The sequence below is a fragment of the Corvus kubaryi genome, unplaced genomic scaffold (genome assembly GCF_017639235.1).
Source record: "Corvus kubaryi isolate FWS band 111438036 unplaced genomic scaffold, C.kubaryi_AGA036_p1.0 split3-73, whole genome shotgun sequence".
NCBI lineage: Eukaryota > Metazoa > Chordata > Aves > Passeriformes > Corvidae > Corvus > Corvus kubaryi.
In genome coordinates this window covers 33740945-33761738 of record NW_024582091.1, presented here as the reverse complement: position 1 = coordinate 33761738, position 20794 = coordinate 33740945, and the positions used below count along the sequence as shown (strand labels likewise).

General features: G+C 37.0%; 1 protein-coding gene across 18 annotated transcripts in view; it reads left to right on the top strand.

The window, feature by feature from the left end:
• PTPRK (protein tyrosine phosphatase receptor type K) overlaps positions 1-20794 on the top strand; it is a 389377-nt gene that overhangs the window by 335724 nt on the left and 32859 nt on the right. For 6 of the 18 annotated variants that reach the window (XM_042017398.1, XM_042017405.1, XM_042017400.1 and 3 more), the window contains exons 14-16: positions 16231-16369; positions 17466-17507; positions 19646-19675. In XM_042017398.1, the coding sequence (XP_041873332.1) occupies positions 16231-16369; positions 17466-17507; positions 19646-19675 (211 nt within the window). The remainder of the gene's footprint in view (positions 1-16230; positions 16370-17465; positions 17508-19645; positions 19676-20794) is intronic. The other 12 variants (XM_042017414.1, XM_042017406.1, XM_042017413.1 and 9 more) reach the window with 5 other exon arrangements.

Below are 20794 nucleotides of genomic sequence, written 5' to 3'. Positions count from 1 at the left end.
TTTTCTGTTTCCACTCTTTCAGCTGTTAAATAAGAGTGCTGTGTCTCAAGTTAACACCTAAAAGGACTTTTAGAGGTTCAACTAGAAGGAGAGATGGCATGCAAATTACAATAAAGTAACTAACTGAATAGAGCATTATAAATATGTCTTATTAATTGGATAAGAAGAAGCAGCTTGTTTGTTTTTAGACGACCAAACTGGATATAAATGGCCAATGGTATTAGTAGCTTTTGGTTTTCTTCTGTTGAGTTGGTTTTCTTTAAGATTTGGAACAATTTTCATTGTTGCTTTTATTTCTTCCTTTCTGTGTGCTTTTTGGAGGGTGGGACAGTTGACCCCGACCGGCAATTAAGCACCCATTCAGCTGCTCTGCTCACCAGCAAAATGGGGAAGAGAATCAGAGGAGGGAAAGTAAGAAAACCTGTGAGCTGAGATAAGAATGGTTTAATAAGTGAAGAAAGGATTAATTTTTTTTTTTTTTTTAAGGGATACAAAGGCAGTCGCTCACTACCTCCCACAGCCAGTCCAATGCCCAGACAGTCTCCAAGCTTTGGAAAAATAGAATTCCCAGGTTTTATTTAAGCATGACATCATATGACATGGGATACCCCTTGGGGCCAGCTGTCCTGATCATGCCCCCTCCCAGCCCCTTGCTGGTGGGGCAGTGTGAGAAATGAGGAAGCCTTGATGCTGTGCAAGCACTGCTCAACAATAGCTAAAACAGTGTAATCAACACTGTTTTGGTCACAAATTGAAAACACAGCACCCTAACAAGTGCAGTGATGAAGATTTACTCCACCTCAGCCAGAGTTATCCTTATTCCGCCCTCAGACAGACAGATTCCTTAACAATGCTTAGACTTTAAGGTAATGCTTTTCAGCATACTATATTTCCAGTGAGAATGGAGGAAGTTTCAGTAAAATTTCTTCCCCTACATAGGTTTACAGTGATGATTCAAATTTGGTGTTCTGAAGTTTCATATTAATGAAAGTCTCCATTAGCTCTAAATTTGGAAAAAAGATACCAATGGGCACAGGGGAATGAACTGCTTATTTTTCCCTGTCAGATACCTGAAACGAGCTAGAATTTGAGAACAGGGACTTTGAAAAATTATAATTCCCAGAATGTACACTTTGCACTTATATTTCCCCCGAATTCCTTGAGTTCAGCTTCCCTGTAAAGTCTCTCTTTACTACTCTCTTACTGTTTTGCCCACATCCCTCTTGAAATATTTAATGTATTAGCTAAGGCAAAAAGACTTTTTTTAACCTCAGAAATTATTCTCAAGCCATTTCTGTTCATTTCATTGTGGCTGGGACAGACCCTTGTGCACAAGGAGCCCTGCTTGAAGTGGGAGGGATAGCCCAGCGCTGAAACTAACTCAGCTTAATCTCAGCTGTAATCTTCCCTGATCCAATGTTGAAGACAGGAATGAAGTCCAAGATGACATATTCTGTTACTAGAGTATTTGATGGGCCAAGAATGTGAGAAAGGTCTCTACAAAACTCTGAGCAGGAGTTCCTTAGAGTTGTTACCCTCCTGCAGCAGCACAGGCATAGTGGAAGTGCTGTGGGGGAAGGATATTTGGGTTTAATGGGGAAGTACATACCAGTTATAGAAAGCTATTTCCTCTGGACTTATGGGATGAGGACTATTTGCCTTTTTCAGAAAAATTTGTTTGAATTTGGCTGTTGCTGTCACTGGGTTTCCAATCAGCATTTGTAATTAAAAGTTCTTAAATATTAATGGTACTTTTTATCCTTGCCAGAAGTCGAGATTAGTGTAAGATGGTTCTATGTAATGAAACTTGGTTTGAATTCACATTCACTAAGTGAACATTGTTAAGTCAATGAGCTGAGTGAGAATGAAATTTAGTGTATTGTTACTAAGTAAAAGATTTCATGTTTCTTGAAAGAGGCTTTGCAAGTGTTCAATAAACAGAGTGAAATTGATATTATATTAAAAATATCTTCTGGTGATAAAACTGATTTAATAAATACCTGCAATGTCTATGAATGCTTAATAAGGCATTTTTTTGTTAGTGGGCATAAATACATTTTTCTGTATGTGTCTGAAATAAGATTTTTTGCATATGATTCTGCTGGAAGCTTAGAGCAAATACATCTAACTAATTGTTGAAAAATGTTTAAGTATTGCGTTTATGTAAACTGATAGTCCTTAAATTGGCATCTTTGTTCACGACATTTCATGAAGTAAAAGACAGAATCTTGAAATCAGACTTTTCTTTTAGTAGTTTCCGTTAAGAGTGGTTGAACCACTCCTTTTTTGTCCATCCTGGTGTAACCCTCTTGATTTCAGTAGAAGTCCTGCTCTCAAATGCATATGGAGATATTCAGTTTGCCAGGTCTCAAGAGAGTAACTGAATGTAAAGAATATTTAAAATATTTGAAGTAGACTGAACATTTTTTAGTTTAAAAACCTGTTCAGACTAGTTCACAATACAAATAAAAGTTTTTTGAAAAATAAATAGACAATGAAATTTAGTCATTGCTTTTCTTATCTTTAGACTTAACCTGATTTGGATTCATTTGGTCAGCAAAGGTTACTTTTATGAATAATTTCTTTATGCTTAGGAAGAAAGTACTCAGGCTTAAAAGCCTTAAAAGAAACATCAAGGGTAAAAGCAGTGCAATACTTTGAGACAGGAATTGTATGATTGTGGAGCGGGGGCAAAGGTAAGGGAAGGTTAAATGACAGGATCTTTGTTGATATTTTCTGTTAAGTAGAAGGTGACATCACTTCCCTCATTTGAGTGATGTTGTTTGGTTGTTTCTATCTGCACAGTAAGAAATAGGAAGGGATGTATTTGCTCCAACTAAAGGTGAAGGCTTACTAGCAGTGACCCAAGGTGTATATCACAAGGAGGTTCATCTGTAAATGACTCCATGCAGGTTTGATAGTGCCTTCCAGTGCTTCTGCCTTTCAGATTCCTAACACTATTTGCATTCCTGTTCTGCCCATCTCACAAAAAAGCAGAGAATTTATGCAGACCAAATGGTAGTTTTCTGGGGTGGCTGCATATGTAGTTGCATCTGGAGTTCCCACTGCTAACAAACACAAGGCATGGACTTTCTGGATTGTACAAAGTAATGTCTGTAATAGGTCTGGATTGTGCCTTTAGAAAGAAGGAAAGAAATAGGCCACCTCTCTCACTCACAGAGATCCACATTTGGATTTGCTTCTCTTTTTATTGGCATATATCTCTCAGATTCATGTAGTGAGGGATAAAATCCCCTTCCAATTTAAACTGATATTTTACAATCACAAATCACTGATTTCATTTACATTTCTTACTTTTCTTTTTCAGCATTTTTTCCTGTGTTCTAGTGATAAAAAAAGGCTTTTATAGTTTTCTTATGAAGTTTAATGTAGTCCCAAGTTATTTAATATTTGCTTCAGAAATACATTATTATTCTCCACTTTCTGTTTCTTAAATGCTTGAAGTATGCAAACAGTTTTGAATTTAATTTTATTTTTTTAATATTTGGTAAATAGCAGGCATGATCATATTGGATTGCACTATGTTTTCATGTAGTACTTACTAGTCTTATCATTATACCAGAATCAGGCAAGAGAAGGTCTATCAGATATTCCATTCATTGGCTAATATATTTCCCGGGTGTACATTTCTTTTCAGACATTTGTTGAAATATGACAATTCATCTGATTTATGACAGCTGTTCAAGCAATCTGAAAGTCATCTCCTGTGTTGGTGCTGTCTGAATATATGAGGTTGAATCCATCAGCCCAAGTTTGAAAATTTTGGCCAGCTGTCTCTAAGAAAGCTGATAGATAACATTGCTTGGGTTTTAAGGAATGAGAAGTTGAAGTGAACCATTCATTAAAGTCGTATCAAGTTAGTCAGTGAATAAATCCATTTTTCCTGCCCTTGAAAAGATGAAAGGCTGTTTTTGCCATGAATGGCCAGGAATACCTGCTTATAAATGGGAACTCACAGTGTGGAGTGGCCTGGGTGTTTCAAATTGCAGTTCACATTTGCCAAAGAGACAATGGAAATGAGGTATATACAGGTGTGTTTTAGCTTGTGTCTCTGAACACTAGAGCACATTGTTTTAATGTCAGTTCTTGTTTAATACAATCTTTGTTGTCATTTTAAGATGTAAATTTGGTTTTGATCGTTAGACATAACTCAGGGCCTCAGTATAGATATTTTTGCCACCTCATCTGCAAGAGTTCTTGGCACTCCATCAGTTTAAGGTGATTTTCTCCTCCAAATCAGTCACATTTTAATCAGATCACAACTGAAAACCCTAAAACTAGATTTAAAATATAAATACCAGAACAGTAATCTTCTTTGCTGACAATCCGTTACATAAATCATAATACAATATTTGCATGTTATAGTTGGCTTCATTTATTTTGACTTTTATGTGAATTTGAAGCTTTTGTTAAATATATGGTTGGGGTTTTTTCCTTTGATACAGCTGTATTTTCCTGGAGAAACTAGCTGAGAAAGCAGCAGCCCAAGGCATATCCAATACAGAGCAGGCCGTTCCATCCTCTGGATAAAAACAGCCAAACACTCTACTACCTATGTAAAACGCGCACTGAGGGGGCACCAAAGTCATTTTCAAACTGATACCTTTTAGTTCTGCATACTGTACAGCCATTACTACCTTTCCTACATCCTCACTGTCTTTTGCCAGAGTGTGTGCTTTGTGAAATTAAAAACTGGTTCATCTTTACCTTTTATGAACCAGTATAATAACAGATACAAAAAGTTCATCTAACTTTAATCATAGAAGTTCTCTATTACACCTGGTTCCCTTTCACAGTCTTGTGTGAATATTTCCTCAAGTAATGGAAATAACAAAAAATCTCTTTATTTTTTTCAGATGAGGGAGATTATTAGAGTTTAAGATTTGAAGATAACTTCAGTATTAAAAGAAAAAAATGCGAAAAAGTAGAGTCAAAGGTTCAGAAAGCGAACCCTTGACAGTCTTTTTTCTTGCAGACCTGTGTTGTCCTGTAGTCTGCAGGACTGCCATCTCTTCTTCGTGGTTGAAAGTTTCTTTGACATATTAATAATGTAGGCATATATAGAAAGAGAGGCAATGACACAGCGTGAAAGGCTTTTAATATCATTACAGGTCCTGATCTGAACTCAATAATCAATGGCAATCAACCCAGCGCTGTGGTTATTGATGTGTTTTTCATACAGTTGTCATTGCATTAGCTGCAGGTTGTTGCAGTGTCGTTATGTCTGTGTTTTTAGATGTCAAATGTGGTAAACAAGCCTACAGACAGGCTCATGACTTCTTACACAGGGTTTAAGGCTTAGATAACATATTTGGGTTGGAAATGGCGGTGTAGCAGAATATGACAAAGCTTTTAGCCAGCTAAAGGCTGCTGCCCTCACATCACAGCTGGTAGACTAGCACAGATAAGCACCATGGCTTTGATATTTCAGTCCAAAATCAGGTGGCAGAGCTTAAAGTGCTGGCATAAGACCTTTCAGATGTATTTGGATAAGCAGATTTGGGAGCAACTGCATAATTAGGGTAATGGCTGAGATAGTACTTGCAGCCTGCTGTGATGTGCAGCTGGGTGATATCCCCCACTGGTTTGGAAGAGGATATTTGCCTTTCCCTCATGCTCCCAGACATCCAGCTGCTTAAGACAGGTGTCTTAAGCAGTAGTGCTAAAAAGTTCAGGAGAACCTCAAGAGTTTTGACCCATGTAACTTTCTGGGAGCAGATGCTCTTCCAATAGGAAGGCTTTACATGAGAAAAAAGGGTTCTCTGCCATGGCTGTTGCACTCCAGTGCAGTTGTTTCCCAGCCAGCCCAGTGGACTCCTACAAACACTACACCATGTTATTAAGGTATTATAGAACTGAAGAAGATGCAAAAAAATTCTCTAAATGGAAGAATATAGCTCTTGTGAAAAAAAGCATCTTTGCTTCTTTCAGAGTATATCTATTTACTCTTCCACTCTATGTGAAAACATACCAAATTTTACAAGAAACAAAATACCAAAGGCTATCAGTCATAACAGTAATAATCTGGGATACTAATAACAGACGGGTTATTAAAGATTATATATAAACCATACATATATGCTATATATAAAATTTAATCTATGCATGTTCGGAAAAACTAGGACCTACCTCCAAAGGAAGAATTAACCGCTTGTTTTCTTGGAGGGTTCTATGTATTTTTTCACCTTCCACCATTCTGAATGGCACATAACAACTGATAACTGCTATCAAAGGCTACTAAATTTAGCACTATACAAACTTTAATTTGTGTGGGTTTGGTTTTTTGGAAAGGACAAAGGAAAGATGATTTCTGTTCTTCCTCCTTGCCTCAGTCTTTTGATTCCATCTGCAATGTTATTAGCACCACATTTGGTATAAGAAAATTTTTCATCTTGGGAATTTCTGTATTTTGAGCTATCATTCACAATGAGAGTTTGCACTTTTCTGGTGGAGGAGAGTCAAGCTGTCCTTACTTCTTTCAGTGTAATTACGCAGGTCTGCAATAACTCTGCAATTCCTGCACTACCAGTAAATTCTCACTTGTGATTTTATAGTTGCTTAAATTAGCAGAAATTATTCACAGAATATTATTTTCAATAAATATAGCAAAATGGAACTTCAGACATTTGAGAGTAATATTTTTCCCCATAAACCATGTCATGTGCCTAGATAAGTGATAATGATCATTATAATGTACTTTCTCTGCTAAACTTCTTAAATGCTATCTGGTGGAAAGGCACATAAAGATGAGGCATTGTGTATATTCGTTATCAAACATTGCTTTTTTTAGTAATTTTAAGAATTAATTCTGAGCTAACAAGCTGTATAGGACTCATTGTCAACACCAGGTAACTTCTCAGTGCGGTGTCTTGCGCAGTTGAAATTTTAAAACATCAAGAGAGATTTTATCTTTAAAAACACATGTTTTTGAAGGCAGTTTGTTTAGAGTAAAACTTGAAAGTTGATGGATTTATAATGTGGCCAAACACTAACTTAACAAATTATCTCATTAGCAAGAGGCTGACTGCTTTTATATGTTCCCAGGAAATAATGCTGCAACAGGTCTAACAGGTCCATTGCGCTTATAAGGGAAGTGATCACAATGACCTTAAGAAATGGTAACATTCCATCCAACAAGCAATTTTTAAATCAGGTAGATCAGAGGATCATTCTTAGCCAATACCCCTTTCCAGAAAATCAGAGAGAAATAGTGGTTTATATTTCATTGTTTCAGCCTGATGACCATGAATATTACGTATTTATACATCCATTTTTTTAGGTACCCTTTTCAAGATCTGTTAATACACATGCCATGAAAAAATTTGGTTTGAATTTTTAGATCTCTACTTCCATATTGGCTACTGAAAGAAGTACAAGTGGCTCAAGAAAGCCTTATTTTGAAATTCTTTTTTGGCAAGACAGAGAACATTAACCAGATTCCCAAAAAAAAAAGTCACATCAGGTGTTTCCCTGAATTTTTCCAACATTTCAAATATGCAGCTGTTACAGTATGAGATCTGGTATTTTATAACAAGCCCTTAATATTGTCCACAACCTATATTTTAGAACATCGTATAGATTTCTAAAACCTGAGTTCTCACAGAGATTAGGATTTTTTCAGCTAAATCTCCAGCCTTTGCATTGTTAGTGACAATTTTGAAATTATGATCTGAAAGGGAACTTCAAAGATTGAAAAACATACTGTAGTAGACCCCTGGAAATATGGTATCCTGATTCCTTTCAAATATTTATTGTCATTTGTTTTGAAGGTAAGGCTGTCCAGAATGGGACAGGAGAAAAAAAGGTTGCATCATGGATTTTCTGGTGTCAAATAGACTAACCAATAGACTCAAATTTATTCACATGTAAAACTCAACAACATAATTTATTCTTAGTGTTTTGGAGCTGAAGGTTCCAAAGGCACCTTAACCACCTGGACTCCATCATGGGCTGTGTCCAGGAGGAGTCTCCCCTCTCTTGGGCAATGCTGCTGCAAGATGGAGACAGGCCATGTTCCTCTGACCTTGGCATTTGCTCTTTGCTTTGAGAGGTGCCATTTCAGAAGCCTTAGCCCACATTTTTATCTCGTGTCCTGTCCCATTTAAGACAACTGAACTAGAAACTGACAGTGTTACTCCAACTTACACCCCTGTATAAAATGCCTTGTCACAGTTGCCATCTGTATTTGCCCAGAGCTTTTTGTGTCCTGGGGGCACAGTTGCATCACTGAGCCAGCTCCCTTAAAGCTAACTTAGTTATTTCTGCATAAACAGCTGTTTTCTTGCATGAGGATAGCAGCTTGCAATTCAAAAGCTTTAAAACCTGTGGATATATATAACATTCACTGAACATCCTAATTCCCTGTAACCAAATCCTATCCTTGCCATAGTTTTAAAGATGGTAAAGTGCCTGCAAAGTGCATGGGCTCCAGAAGTATGTCTTAGTGGCAAAAGTTGTAGAAATGCATTGATGGCACTAATTTTCCCTTTCAATGTGACCCAGGGACAGCAGGGCAGAGTGTTGCAGGAACACTGTCTCCTCAGCATTGTTCTTGCTCTGGCTCTCTTCATCTGCTCATGTCCAAGGTTTCTCAGCTAGTGAGGCAAACAGATTCAGCACTTTCTTCACCTGATACTTCTGAATCTATTAAGGTAAACTCTTTTCTAATTGGTCATAAATTCATGGACATTACTGATCTCAGAGCCCTCATTAATTTTCTTTTCAGGCCCTTATAGCAGCAGAGTCTTGGTTCACATGATTCTGTTTTCCTTAGAGTTTCCTACCAAAGTAGTACCATCAGTGAAGTGATCTGAAGGTCCTGGAGAATTGTAGAGAAGTGTTTGATTTTTTTTTTTTATTGTATATTACTTACCAAAGCAACATTTATCAACATTTGAGAGGGCTTAACAGCACTACTCAGGAACTGGTCTTTTATACATAAATATATGTATTATACCGGAATTCCAGGTAGCATTATCATTATTGTGGGGTAGTATAAGATATGCTGTGCTAGATTGTTTAATTAATTAAAATGTATATAAATATTTATAAGCTATGTGTTCATAATTTTAAAAGCATCCAGTGGCATAATATCAGGCTATTTTTCTGCATTATCTGGAAGCAGGATGTGTAAGCAGGTGGTCACCTGTTTACTTGATACCATATTTGTATGCACAGCCAACTGTGGGACTCCCTGTGCTTAACTTCTACAGCTCCTTACACCACCACAAACCTGACTAAATAGAGGTTAGCCTGAAGCTGTATTTATTTCAGTTTTGCATGTAAACAATCAGAAGGGGCCCATAAATAGTGTCTGTATCCATTTCTGCAGCAATGACCTCTTACGTAGAGAACATAGTCATATTTAATTTTGTCCATATGAAGGCTTTACTTATCACAAAGATTTTGGGCCTTGAGGGCTCCTTCTGTTAGGCTCAGCATCTGGACCTGGTGACACCTCCCCCTTTCCCCCAGTGAGGGACACTCATGAGGATAAATTTGGCACATTATGTTGCAACACAAATGTGAGACAGCAGATTTAATCTAAGCATCACCTCACTACCCTCCCCTTTCAGGGCAAGTTCAGAGAAGAGGCTGGTGGTGCCTGGAATCCCCCTTTCCACTGGCAGAGCCTGTTAAATGCTCTTGCTTGGGACAGTCAGGAACCTGGTTACCATGGTGACAGGGATGAACCTGACACTTCAGAGCACAGCTCAGGGAATCACACTCTGTGTTCACAATCACATGCAATTTTTCTTTCTAATAAAGCTACCCTAAAAATCTGTAATTTAGAATCCTGGAAGCAAAGCTTAAATGGATCCAAACCCCAGTGAATTTCTGGCATGCCTTCATCTCCCAGAAGCTGTACTCCAAGAGAGGAATTCTTTAGGAGCTATAGGGAAGGGATAATTGTGGAGATTCCCACTAAATATATCTTCAGCTTTCAACTTGAGAAAGCAAAATCAGTAGTGCTGTACCAAAGTGACCCATGTGAGGATATCTTTAAGACCTCACGATTCATGTGTGTAGTTTGCTAGAAAAAGTTGCACATCCTGTCTCCTGATCCCTACAAATATACATTAAAATGTTTTCAGCAAATAGAATCATCTCAGACTTTTTTTAAAACTTTTAATAAAGCTAAAAGGGGTCTTCTCTCACTGAACTTGAATTTATTAATTAAATTTCAGACTTATAAAAATTTCCTTAATTGCACAATGATTATCACTGTAGCAAAGCAGTAACAAAACAAGACTGATGCAGGCAGAACAGTCTTTCTGGGCAGATGATTAAAACACAGGGCAGGCCAGTCTTAAAGAAAATATTTGTCATAGACTGTCAGTTTCTCAACAAGCCCTTTTCTCAGCTGGTAGACTGACATGTCCAGAGCTACCTTCAGTTTCATTTGATGTTATCATGATGTTGCCTTGTTGAACTCATTCAGATATCATTCCTGGATTTAATTAAAGGTTTTCAAATGCCACATAACAAAAGTGCAGAACAGATTATCTTGAGCAGAGCTGTTTTGAATATCAAGCTATGCAGCAATAACACCTGTTTGTGAGAATTCAAAGATCTGCCATAAACAGAAATTAACATTCAAAGAAAATGCAGTATAATAGAATAGCAGCTTTAATCATACATAAAACTAAGTTTCTTTCCTTGCTCACACAAAGGAAACCCAGCATAAAATGCTGTGAATGTTAAGAGAGTCAAATCATATGGTGAGAAGGTTGCATATAAAAATGTTGTCAAAACATCTGATTTAAAGCTGTCTTTTAGAAGGCTGGCTGTTCTCTTAGTGGTACCATGCAAACAGTCCTGCCAAATCCTACCAGAATTTTCTGCTTGAATAATTGTATTTGGATGAGTGAGTAGAATATCATTATCTTGATTCCTACACCATATTCTTGGGAAGGTATAGGTGAATAGATTTTGTGCTGAGTGTCATAAATTCTCTGAGAATTTTTCAAGGCTGTGTGTAAATTTTGAACCACAGAAGGAAGGAGAAGACAGTAAAGAAATATGTGCCATGACTGGATTCCTTATGCCACAGTATACTTCAAAACTTAACTGTAAATATTATACATGTGCTCAATTTTAGATGTGGGTATTGGATATCATGGTGTTTGATTAAAAATGCAGTTAAAAAATTTAGAGTAATAAGGTACATCAGGAAATTGTGAAAAGATGGATCCTACCTCACCAACTGTTAGAGTTTTATTGTCCCTGAGTTAGCAGTGCTAGTCTAATTTAGTGCTGTTAACAGTTGAACTTCATGGTATTGATCATGGAAGTTGACTGATTGAATATTCTCCTTTAGTATCTATGAAAACAAGGAGAACAACTTCTTATATGGTGACTATTACTGGCTATGTTCAGACTCAGAATAACTGGATCGAGTTATTTTATGAACTTTGTGAGTGAGACTGTGGAATATGATTGTTGTTACCGTTCATTAGTTCAGGAGAACTAGATAAATTGCTAAAATCCAGTGCTCTCCTCCCAGTCTAGCTCATAAATCTTCAGTGTAGGCAGCTATTTTTGTACAGGGGGAAAATGTAGTTAATGCTCTATTTCAGATCAGAAACTCTTCTTGCAAATTTTATGGAAGATGAATTTGCATGTGTTGAAAACTGTAGGATTAGTTCTTTTTAGGATCAAAATGCAGAAAACATTGTGATATGCAAGGCAAAGACATCATAAAAATTAACACTTATTTAATGGTCTGTTAGAGTCAGGCTGGCCAAAGGAATTAGTAGTCAATAGAGAGTCCATTTTTATATGATCATCATTCTGTTACCACACGAGATTCTTTCTGAGATCAATAAATTAGCTTTTAATAGAGTGTGATGTTCAAGATATAAGAGGATTGCAGGACTACAGTACTAAAAACGAACATTAAAAATTTGCAAAGCAGGTGTTTTTATAACTAAGTATATATAACTAAGTATAAGTAATTTAGAGCATTTTTGCCCTTTTTAGAAACATACAGTAGTTAACTCCAATTATCAGAATAATTGTCTCTCCAATTTAGAGATGTCCTGTTAGGATCGTGTCATGGACAATGTCAAAGGCTTACAGAAGTCCAGAGAGATGATATCTGTAACTCTTCCCTTGTCCTCTGATGTAGTCACTCCATCATAGAAGACCACTTGGTTGGTTAGGCAAGATTGTCCTTGGTGAAGCCTTGGTTACTTGGGTTACCTTGCTTGACAAAACCAGCAGTTCAGCTAACAGAAGAGCCACTTCTGTAGGGAACTAAATCCTGATTGTCTTGTAGAGGGTAGAGAAAGCAAGTTCTCAGGGTAACCAGAAGTTTACTTGCTGCTGTAGTCCTTGTGCAAGCAGCAGCCAGGAGACACTCACTTATATGTACGTGTAGGTTCAACATATGAACAGAAGGTTTCTCTGTTTTTCTCTTTGGTTATGTTTGGTTAAGCTTGCACATAGTTATTACAATACACTTTGAGCTATCAAAGTTAAAACACAAGTAATATGAAATGCGTTCAAATGCATAAGTTTCATTAAATTATTCTATGCTACCTTCAAGAGATTCCTCAAAATAATCATTGCATGCAATACACATAGATTACAGTATGATTTATGTCTATGATTGCTTTCATATAGTCCCCAAATGTAGCAGTCTGGAGAATGCATATATTATCTGTTGCTGGAAATATATGTATAATAATCCTGGCTTCATTTAAGTGCCAAAGAAACTTTTCTGCTGATATTGGTGAGACAGGTATCGTTTTGCCAGTAGATTTTAGCTTTTTGGGTTTAGGAGGCTCATGCACTGATTAAACGCTTGGTTAATGTATGACTATTCAATGACATTTTTCTCAACTAATTTAGGACTCTGTGGTACCTTTCTAGTGAACACCAGCTTTATCTCATAAGTAGCCTTAAAGTTCATGGAATGAGTTACTGTCCCTTACTTCAAAAACCTTAATGTGAGGAAACAAGAACAAATGGTAAAGCAGTCGATATCCTCCTGGCTTTCCACTGCTGTTCGAAAATCTTGACAGAGAGCTTCATTTTGAAGTTACTGATGATCCAAACCAATCATTTCCTGGAGAGAATATAATAAAACACCTGTCCCTAAGTTAGCCAAATAAGTAAACACCCTTAGTAACCTTTCCATCAGATTTTCTGAGATGTTGATGGTTGTTTCTCTAAAGTAACCTTTATGAATGAAACAACTGTATGTGTGGCCATGAAATAATTTTAAACATCACTCTGGGAAACACGTATATTTTAGCTTGCTCTATCAAATTATAAGGGTCCTATCTTGCTCCAGGGAAATGTGAAACTGTTCTGTCACTCTTTCTCCTTTACTCTCTCATCACTAGTACTCCTTTGAAAATAACCACTGTTCCAATCAAAGCTCAAAACCTGTACTGTTGCATGTATTTTTGAGCCTTCAAGTTTTGAAGTGCATCTCCAGGTCACATCCAATCCCTGTGATTGTATTTTGAAATCTCTCAGAGACTTCACCTTAAATCTCTATCCACACAGCTAAATCTCTTTGCTCTCGCCTTAGTTATTTTGCAGATTGAGTATTTCTTCCTTTTGCTAGGTCAGAGCTGCCCAGCTGCATTCATATTGTACAATTCCAGACACAACAACTATCCCAGTCCTGCACACTTCCTCTTTACCCTTCCCATGTCCTTGCTGTTTCTCAGTACTCCATAGAGCAAACATGATTTTTTTTTTCCCCATTGGCATATTAAGCCATTTATATTTAGCTTAGATTTGTCTTTTGACTCTACTGATTGGCCTTTTGGCTCTACTGCTTATCAAACGTTCATTCACATTTGTCACATCCAGCCCAGCTAATACTGGACTGGGAGTTGATTCATTTTAAGCATGGAGAATGTTGAATACCTTTATCTTCCAGTTCTGCCTCAAAAGTCATGCCCCTCATTTCCTTTGTTAGACAGCATCATTTGTGTATCCAACATTAATTCTAGCTCATATGTGTTGTACCTGCACACACCACTTGTCTGATCCCCACTTTTACCCCTTGACACCTCAACAACACACAATACAAACAAAAGATATTCAGTCCTCACAGGTTATGTATTCAAGTGTGCATGCAGGCGTGTATTTACATAGAGAAGGAAGCATTTAGTGTTTCTGAGTAGACAGAGTTCAAGCTGTAGGTGAGAGAGATGATTATAATGATGAATTCTTATGATGATGATTAAGTTTTACGATTAAAGCACTGCCGGATCTCTCACTGTCTGTCTACCTCTCATGTGGGTGTCTGGAAGAGAGTATGTTCCTAACTCAGAAGGTTTTTCTGAGGGTAAGTTGTTACTACATGGTTCAAATACTGCTGAGATGAAGGTTACAGAAACAAGTAATAAAGAGAAATTTTAAACAACAGCATTATCCTTCCCTCGAAAGGTCCTATGGGTTCCTGCACATGGAATCTGAATAGAAATGATCTGTGTAATATGGTTAAACCCAGAAAGTGTTAGATACAATTATCCCTGATAATGACTGCATTGGCTTTCTGACAGGAATAGATTTTCAAGGGAGCAGTAGCCTTTCTCTCTTATGACTTCACCTTGGTTTTCATTCTGCTGCTTTTGGTGATCTGTTGAGAAGCATCCTAGTTTCAGACTAAAGGACACTTTCTGCGTAATGACATAGGCATGACGATACCAACAGTTTGTAACTATTCCACGTGAAGCTGCTGCTAGGGGAGAGTTTAAGTGGCATCTGCTGCACACTGGGTGGAGAGTGAGAGAAGAAGGGCCAGAGGGAGAGCAAGCACATGGACCCCTTCATGCCAGTGAGTGGAGGAAAGGCCACAGCCTTAGAAAGCAGGAACTAGAGAACTGGAAACCATTTTCTATTCTACAAGTAAACATCTCATGGGATTTTACCCCTGGCTGAAACCTATTTATATTTTTTGTATTTTTACCAGGCTGGAAAAGCTCACATCCCTGATCCGTTGCACACCAGGCTGTTATGCAAAGAGGTGCAGACTGAATTGCTTTGCACTTTCCTGTATATTCTATTTTTCTCTCTGCTGTAACCTGTAGCCTCAGCCTACTCAGCTGTGTTACACAGTGGTTTCATCTCTCTGTAGAACACTGGTTTGTGGGTTTTTTTCCAGGGCCTATAAACAGAAATAAAACTCCTGCTGACTTTAGGCTTGACTTTGTGGATGACCTTATTTAGAGAATCAAAATTCCCAGTAGAATGCAGATCTCAGACCAGATGCTGTAAGGTGAATTAATGTCCAAAGGTGGACTGAAACTGGATGGAGAAGCACTGCAGCTTAGGGTTCAGATTGTGGCTTGGAAAAAAGTGTTTTACTATTTGTGTGTTAATGTTTTCTTACTATTCAGTGTTAAATATTCCATATTTAATATCTGAAAAAATATCATGAAATAAGGTAATGGTGGTAAGTTGATGGATTGTCTCTCCTTTGTCTTCTGCTTTTTAATGCTGTAACTTATTTGGAAATCCAGGTGCATAAACACTTCTGCATGTGTGGAGGTGTATATATACATATGTATTTATTCACCTGTATATATACACATATACTTGCTTTTGCAAGGAGGGCAACAAAGATGGTGAAGGGCCTTGAGAAGAAGCCACATGAGGAGCAGCTGAGGTCACTTGGTCTCTTCAGGCTGGAGAAGAGGAGGCTGAGGGGACACCTCATTGAAGTTACAACTTCCTTGTGAGGGGAAGAGGAGGGGCAGGCACTGATCTCTGCTCTGGGGTGCCCACTGACAGGACCTGAGGGAATGGCCTGGAGTTGTGTCCGGGGAGGTTTAGGTTGGGTATTAGTAAAAGATTCTTCACCCAGACAGTGGTTGGGCACTGGAACAGGCTCCCCAGGGAAGTGGTCACAACACCAAGCCTAACAGAGTTCAATTATTTGGACAATGCTCTGAGGCACATGGTGTGACTTTTGGGGATGGTGCTGTGCAGGACCAGGAGTTGGACTTGATTATCCTTGTAGGTCCATTTCAACTATGCTTATTCTATGGTTCTGTTAAGTTTATACTGTGTCTATGTACATATGTGTAGATGTTTAAACACGTGATGCCTCTGTCTATATTTTGACTACTGTTTGTAGTCAAATTGTATTGACACACACATATTTGAAAATTATCACCAAAAATTATTTCCTTGTCTCTCATGCTTACACATTTAAGTAACTTCTATTTTTGATTCATTTAGCAGCAGCAACAGAAGAACCTGAGGTGATTCCGGATCCAGCTAAACAAACAGATCGAGTGGTGAAAATAGCAGGAATAAGTGCTGGAATTCTGGTATTCATCCTACTTCTCCTTGTTGTCATATTGATCGTCAAAAAAAGGTAAGAAAATTATCTGTGCTGATTGATCTTTTTTTTCTCCCCTCCCTATCAAACAATAAAAAAGGGTGTTTTTTACAGGTCTTTAGAAAAAAAGTTTTAGGACTGGTAGGTCACACTGGTTTTTGGACTAGTTCTTTGTGTTTTCTTTTGGTTTTGCTGTGATTCTTAGGATGTCTTTAAAGAGAGGATTTCTTTATATTTAAAATCTGATAACTATACATTTTCTCATACCTATTTATTTCCAAGGGTTTTTAAGTTGGAGATGGAAGAATGTACAGAATATTAAAGTGGGTGGAATTGAAATTCATGGAGCCTTTTTTATTTTTTAAAGCAAAGAAAAAATAGTAACTTATTATTAATACACCTTTCATGCTTTAACCACTTAATATTATTTTCTCTATGCAGTTCTAATGAGTTATTTGTATCTGTATGTTACCCAGCTTGCAAAATAATGTAATTTTATACCTCTATTTATGCTCTTGTAAACCTGGAGTTTTTTCTTAAAAGACATACCACATCACTGTAAAATTATCTAGTGAGTCCTTAGTGCATGCAATTGTTTAAAAGTGTATTAATTTGAGTGAACTTACATTTTTTTCAGTGCTTTCTTAGACAGTAAGCAATATCGCCATCTTCTGGCACTGTTCAATGCTAACCCTGCATCCCAATCCTCCTCCCTGTAGTAACTTGTGCTATCCTATTGCTTGGTCAGTGTTTCAAAGCCTAGCCTTCCCAGTAGTTGCAAGTCTTTTCACCCGGCTTAAAATTCCATAATATGTCCCTGTAATTCCGTAGTTATAGTACAGAAACTAATTCCTCTCTCTCTGTGCACTCCCTCCCTGGCGGGTCCCCTTCACGTGGCACAAGCTGGTTTCTCTTGGATAGAACGAGCCCTTTGCCTTCCCATGGTGTGTGCGTTGCGTTCCCTTGCCTTTTGCAGGAGTTATAATAAAAAGTATTTTTGTAATTGTTGCGTATATTCCTCTGAAATGCAGCTTGCTATTAATTTTAAAGATTAAGATCATTCTCTATGTTATAATTACTGGTTTGCATTAGATTTTTTTAATTTATTGCCTTTTTACAATTATCCCTGGAGATATATAACTTGGAGAAGAAACGTCTGCATTAGAAACATTAGGTATGCTTATAGTGTTCTGTGTTAGTTAGCTACATATGTGATTTTTCCCAAAAGTGCTTTTACTTTTCTCTGTTGTTTACCTCTGTGGTTGAGAATTAACACATATGCAAAACGTCCAACTTATCATATGCTAAAAAGACATACCAGTATTCTTTATTTACACAACTTTTGAAAAACAAAAAAATAAGTTGTTTTTCAGCTTTTAGGAGGAAATCTCTATATTGTAGCTTTGTAGCAAGGTATGTGCTGGGAAGTATGATCTTAGTGCGTGTTACAGTGGTCCCCTTACGTTTAATAGAAAATTCTGTGTGTGCATGTGTGTTTGTGTGTGAGAGAGAGACCATCTAACACTACAGTGTCAGTCACTTCCAGATGTGATTGACTAGTTTTGCAAGTAACAAACAAACAAACAAATCCATGTGTTTATTTTTCCTATCCTTTTTGCCTCTTCCTTTCAGAGTCCTTTTAGGCTCAAATTTTCACTATTGAATTGTTTGACCAAAGTCAGTTAATTATATCTGTGAAGTGATATTTTTAAATTTCCACTTTTGCCCCCTTCCCTCCTCTGAACCTGTGAAGGCAATATCCTTTTAGGAATTATCATCACTTTAAGCACATAATATTTCTAAACTCCTGTACTATTTTGTATTCTAAATAGGTGAGAAATTAACCTGCTTAATGAATCTTTAATGTTTGGCAATTTTTCATCATGATAGTTTAATTGGTTGGCTATTGCGTATGTTGTAGGTGTGTCATTCTTCTCCCCCTCTGCCTTTAGTGAAAATGGGCACTTATTTAATACCAGCTTTAGTCAAGTCTCTTAGAAAAGGCATAGGAAAACTGTTCCTGAGTTAAATCAGTCCATCTAGTGAATCAGGGCAATTCATATCATGAAGCCAGAAACAGCTTTAAAAACTCTGACACATTCACATATACAAAAACACACTTCACTTAGTTTTGGTGGGACTGAAAACCAATCTGTCTGAATCATCCTCTGTAGTGTACCTATTCAGTGATCCATTATGTAGTATCCCTTTTGGTACCTGAATTGACCACAGCTTTTTAGATGGAAAAGTCAATAAAACAATGGTTTCTGCATTTTTATTAGTTTATTAAGTTGTATGCACAGCCACCACTATCTCAAACTGATTAAATGCAGCATTACATTTTATTGAAAAATGGAGTACTAAGCAGTTTTGTTCATGAGCTTGAGATGTTTTAGACTTTGCCTGATCATTTTATACAAATTGGTTTGAAGTTTTCCTGAATGAAGCTCTTAACAGCTTTTACAGACTTTTACTGGAGTAATCAAACCAGCTAAGAAAAGGGATACTGCATCTTTAACAAGCAATGCCATTTTTATTTTCGAAATCATTGTTGGACTATTTCCAAATGTCCTTCATTTCCTTCCATTTGTTTACCTTCCATATTTTTGACGCTTAGCATGTCTACATCGGCATTTCCAATTGTAAGATTTTAAAATAGAAAGCATATGTTTGCATCCAGGAAATGTGTGGTGTATATGCCAGTACACACATGTCTGCTGGAAATGTGCAGTTTTCTTTAAAATGTGTGTACTCATATAGCTACACATACTACGCATACAAACATATATGTATACAACTGTGTACTGATAAAGATGTTAATGGGAATGACAAGAAATTGTTTTCTGATTAAATGTATTTATAATGGAACCTTTATTTTTTGTGATGGAAAAGTAAAAAGCATATCTGCTGCACAAGATTTGTACACAGCTGTTCATTTGTCATGACATCTAGGCGGTAATCATTATATTATGCTGAACTGCATGTTGAAATTACACAATCCATTTAATTTTCAAAATATTTGGCAATTAGTGAAATCTCAGCATGTAATTTTCTCAAGTGGTCTTTCTAAAAAAACAAATCATTTTTATACGCTAGGGGTTTTTTGGTTTTGGTTTTTTTTTTGTTTGTTTTTAACTGCATGGCAAAGTAAGGCTAGTTTGTGCATGAGCAAGTTGAAATGCTAACCAAAGAAACATGAATTTTTCAACTTTTTTTTAAACGCACATTTCTCTGCTTTATTGGATGTGACAGAGTCACGCTTTTCATTCACCATTGCTTCTCTTTTTCCACTGTCTGTGATTTGCTTGCCAGGAGGAGCTACTATTCTTACTCCTACTATCTGTAAGTAGAATATGGGTGACGTACTATTTTACGTGTTTTAAAGATGCAGTATCCCTTTTTAAAAAAGAAAAACAGTCTCTATAATTTTTCCAAAGTCCTATTGATTGTTACTTTTTGTTGTTCTCAGGCTTGAAAAATTGCTTGTATCATTGTTCCTTTTATTCTTACCCTGTTGTTTCTTTTTTTTAAAGGGATATTGTATTTCTGACTGTATATTGAGACTTTAGCTTTTGCTACAGATTTTTCCTTAACTATAATTTTAGTTTATTATAATCATAATTTAATTTGCATTATGGTTCACAGCAACACATCAGACTGAGGAAAAAAGCTCTTTTCCCATTTCCTAGTTAGTGAACTGTGCCTGTAAATCACAAACTGAACTTTCTTCAAGTGTCAGTTCAGGAGTGATCTTGTGCACCGCCTCTCCTGTGCAGGTTGTAGGCAGATGCCAAACTTTTATAAATGGTTTATGGTCTGCCTCTTTTGCTTTTGAGGTGCTTTGCATACACATCTTTAAGTGTGGATCTTATTTTATGGCATTGGTTTGTATAAAGTTTTGCTTCACTGAAGAAAAACTGACTTTTTTTATACTTGTTGACCAAATGAGTTTTTGTGAGGACTGTGACAGTTTTGTCTGTGATTGAGCAAGCAGTTACACACCTCCTTCATTTTAAATAAATGCACAAAGCCCTTGACTTCAGAGGAGTTCTAGGCATGCACTTGAGTGCTTTGATGAAGTGGTGGTGTCCGATAATGATGCTCTTCCACATTTTTAGGCAAAATTAGTGGACTTCTTTAAACAAACTTAAAAAAAAAGATAAGCTAGTTTAGGTAACTGCCATTCTCTGATGTATTGTGACAAATTATAATTTCCTTGTTAAATAACAATTGCTTCAACTCAAGATAATTAACCACACAGTTTCATCCTATGATGAAGCACATTTCCCCTCCAACCACTGTAACACCCACCTGTGCAGATTCATCCAACTGAATCCTTTAGCAGATAATGAGAATCATTTACACTTTCTGTCAGCTTCAAGTCCTTTAACCTAATGATTCGCCTAACTATCACGAAGCATAGATTGCATGTGCCTTTAGCTGAGTGAGGGAAGGAAAAAA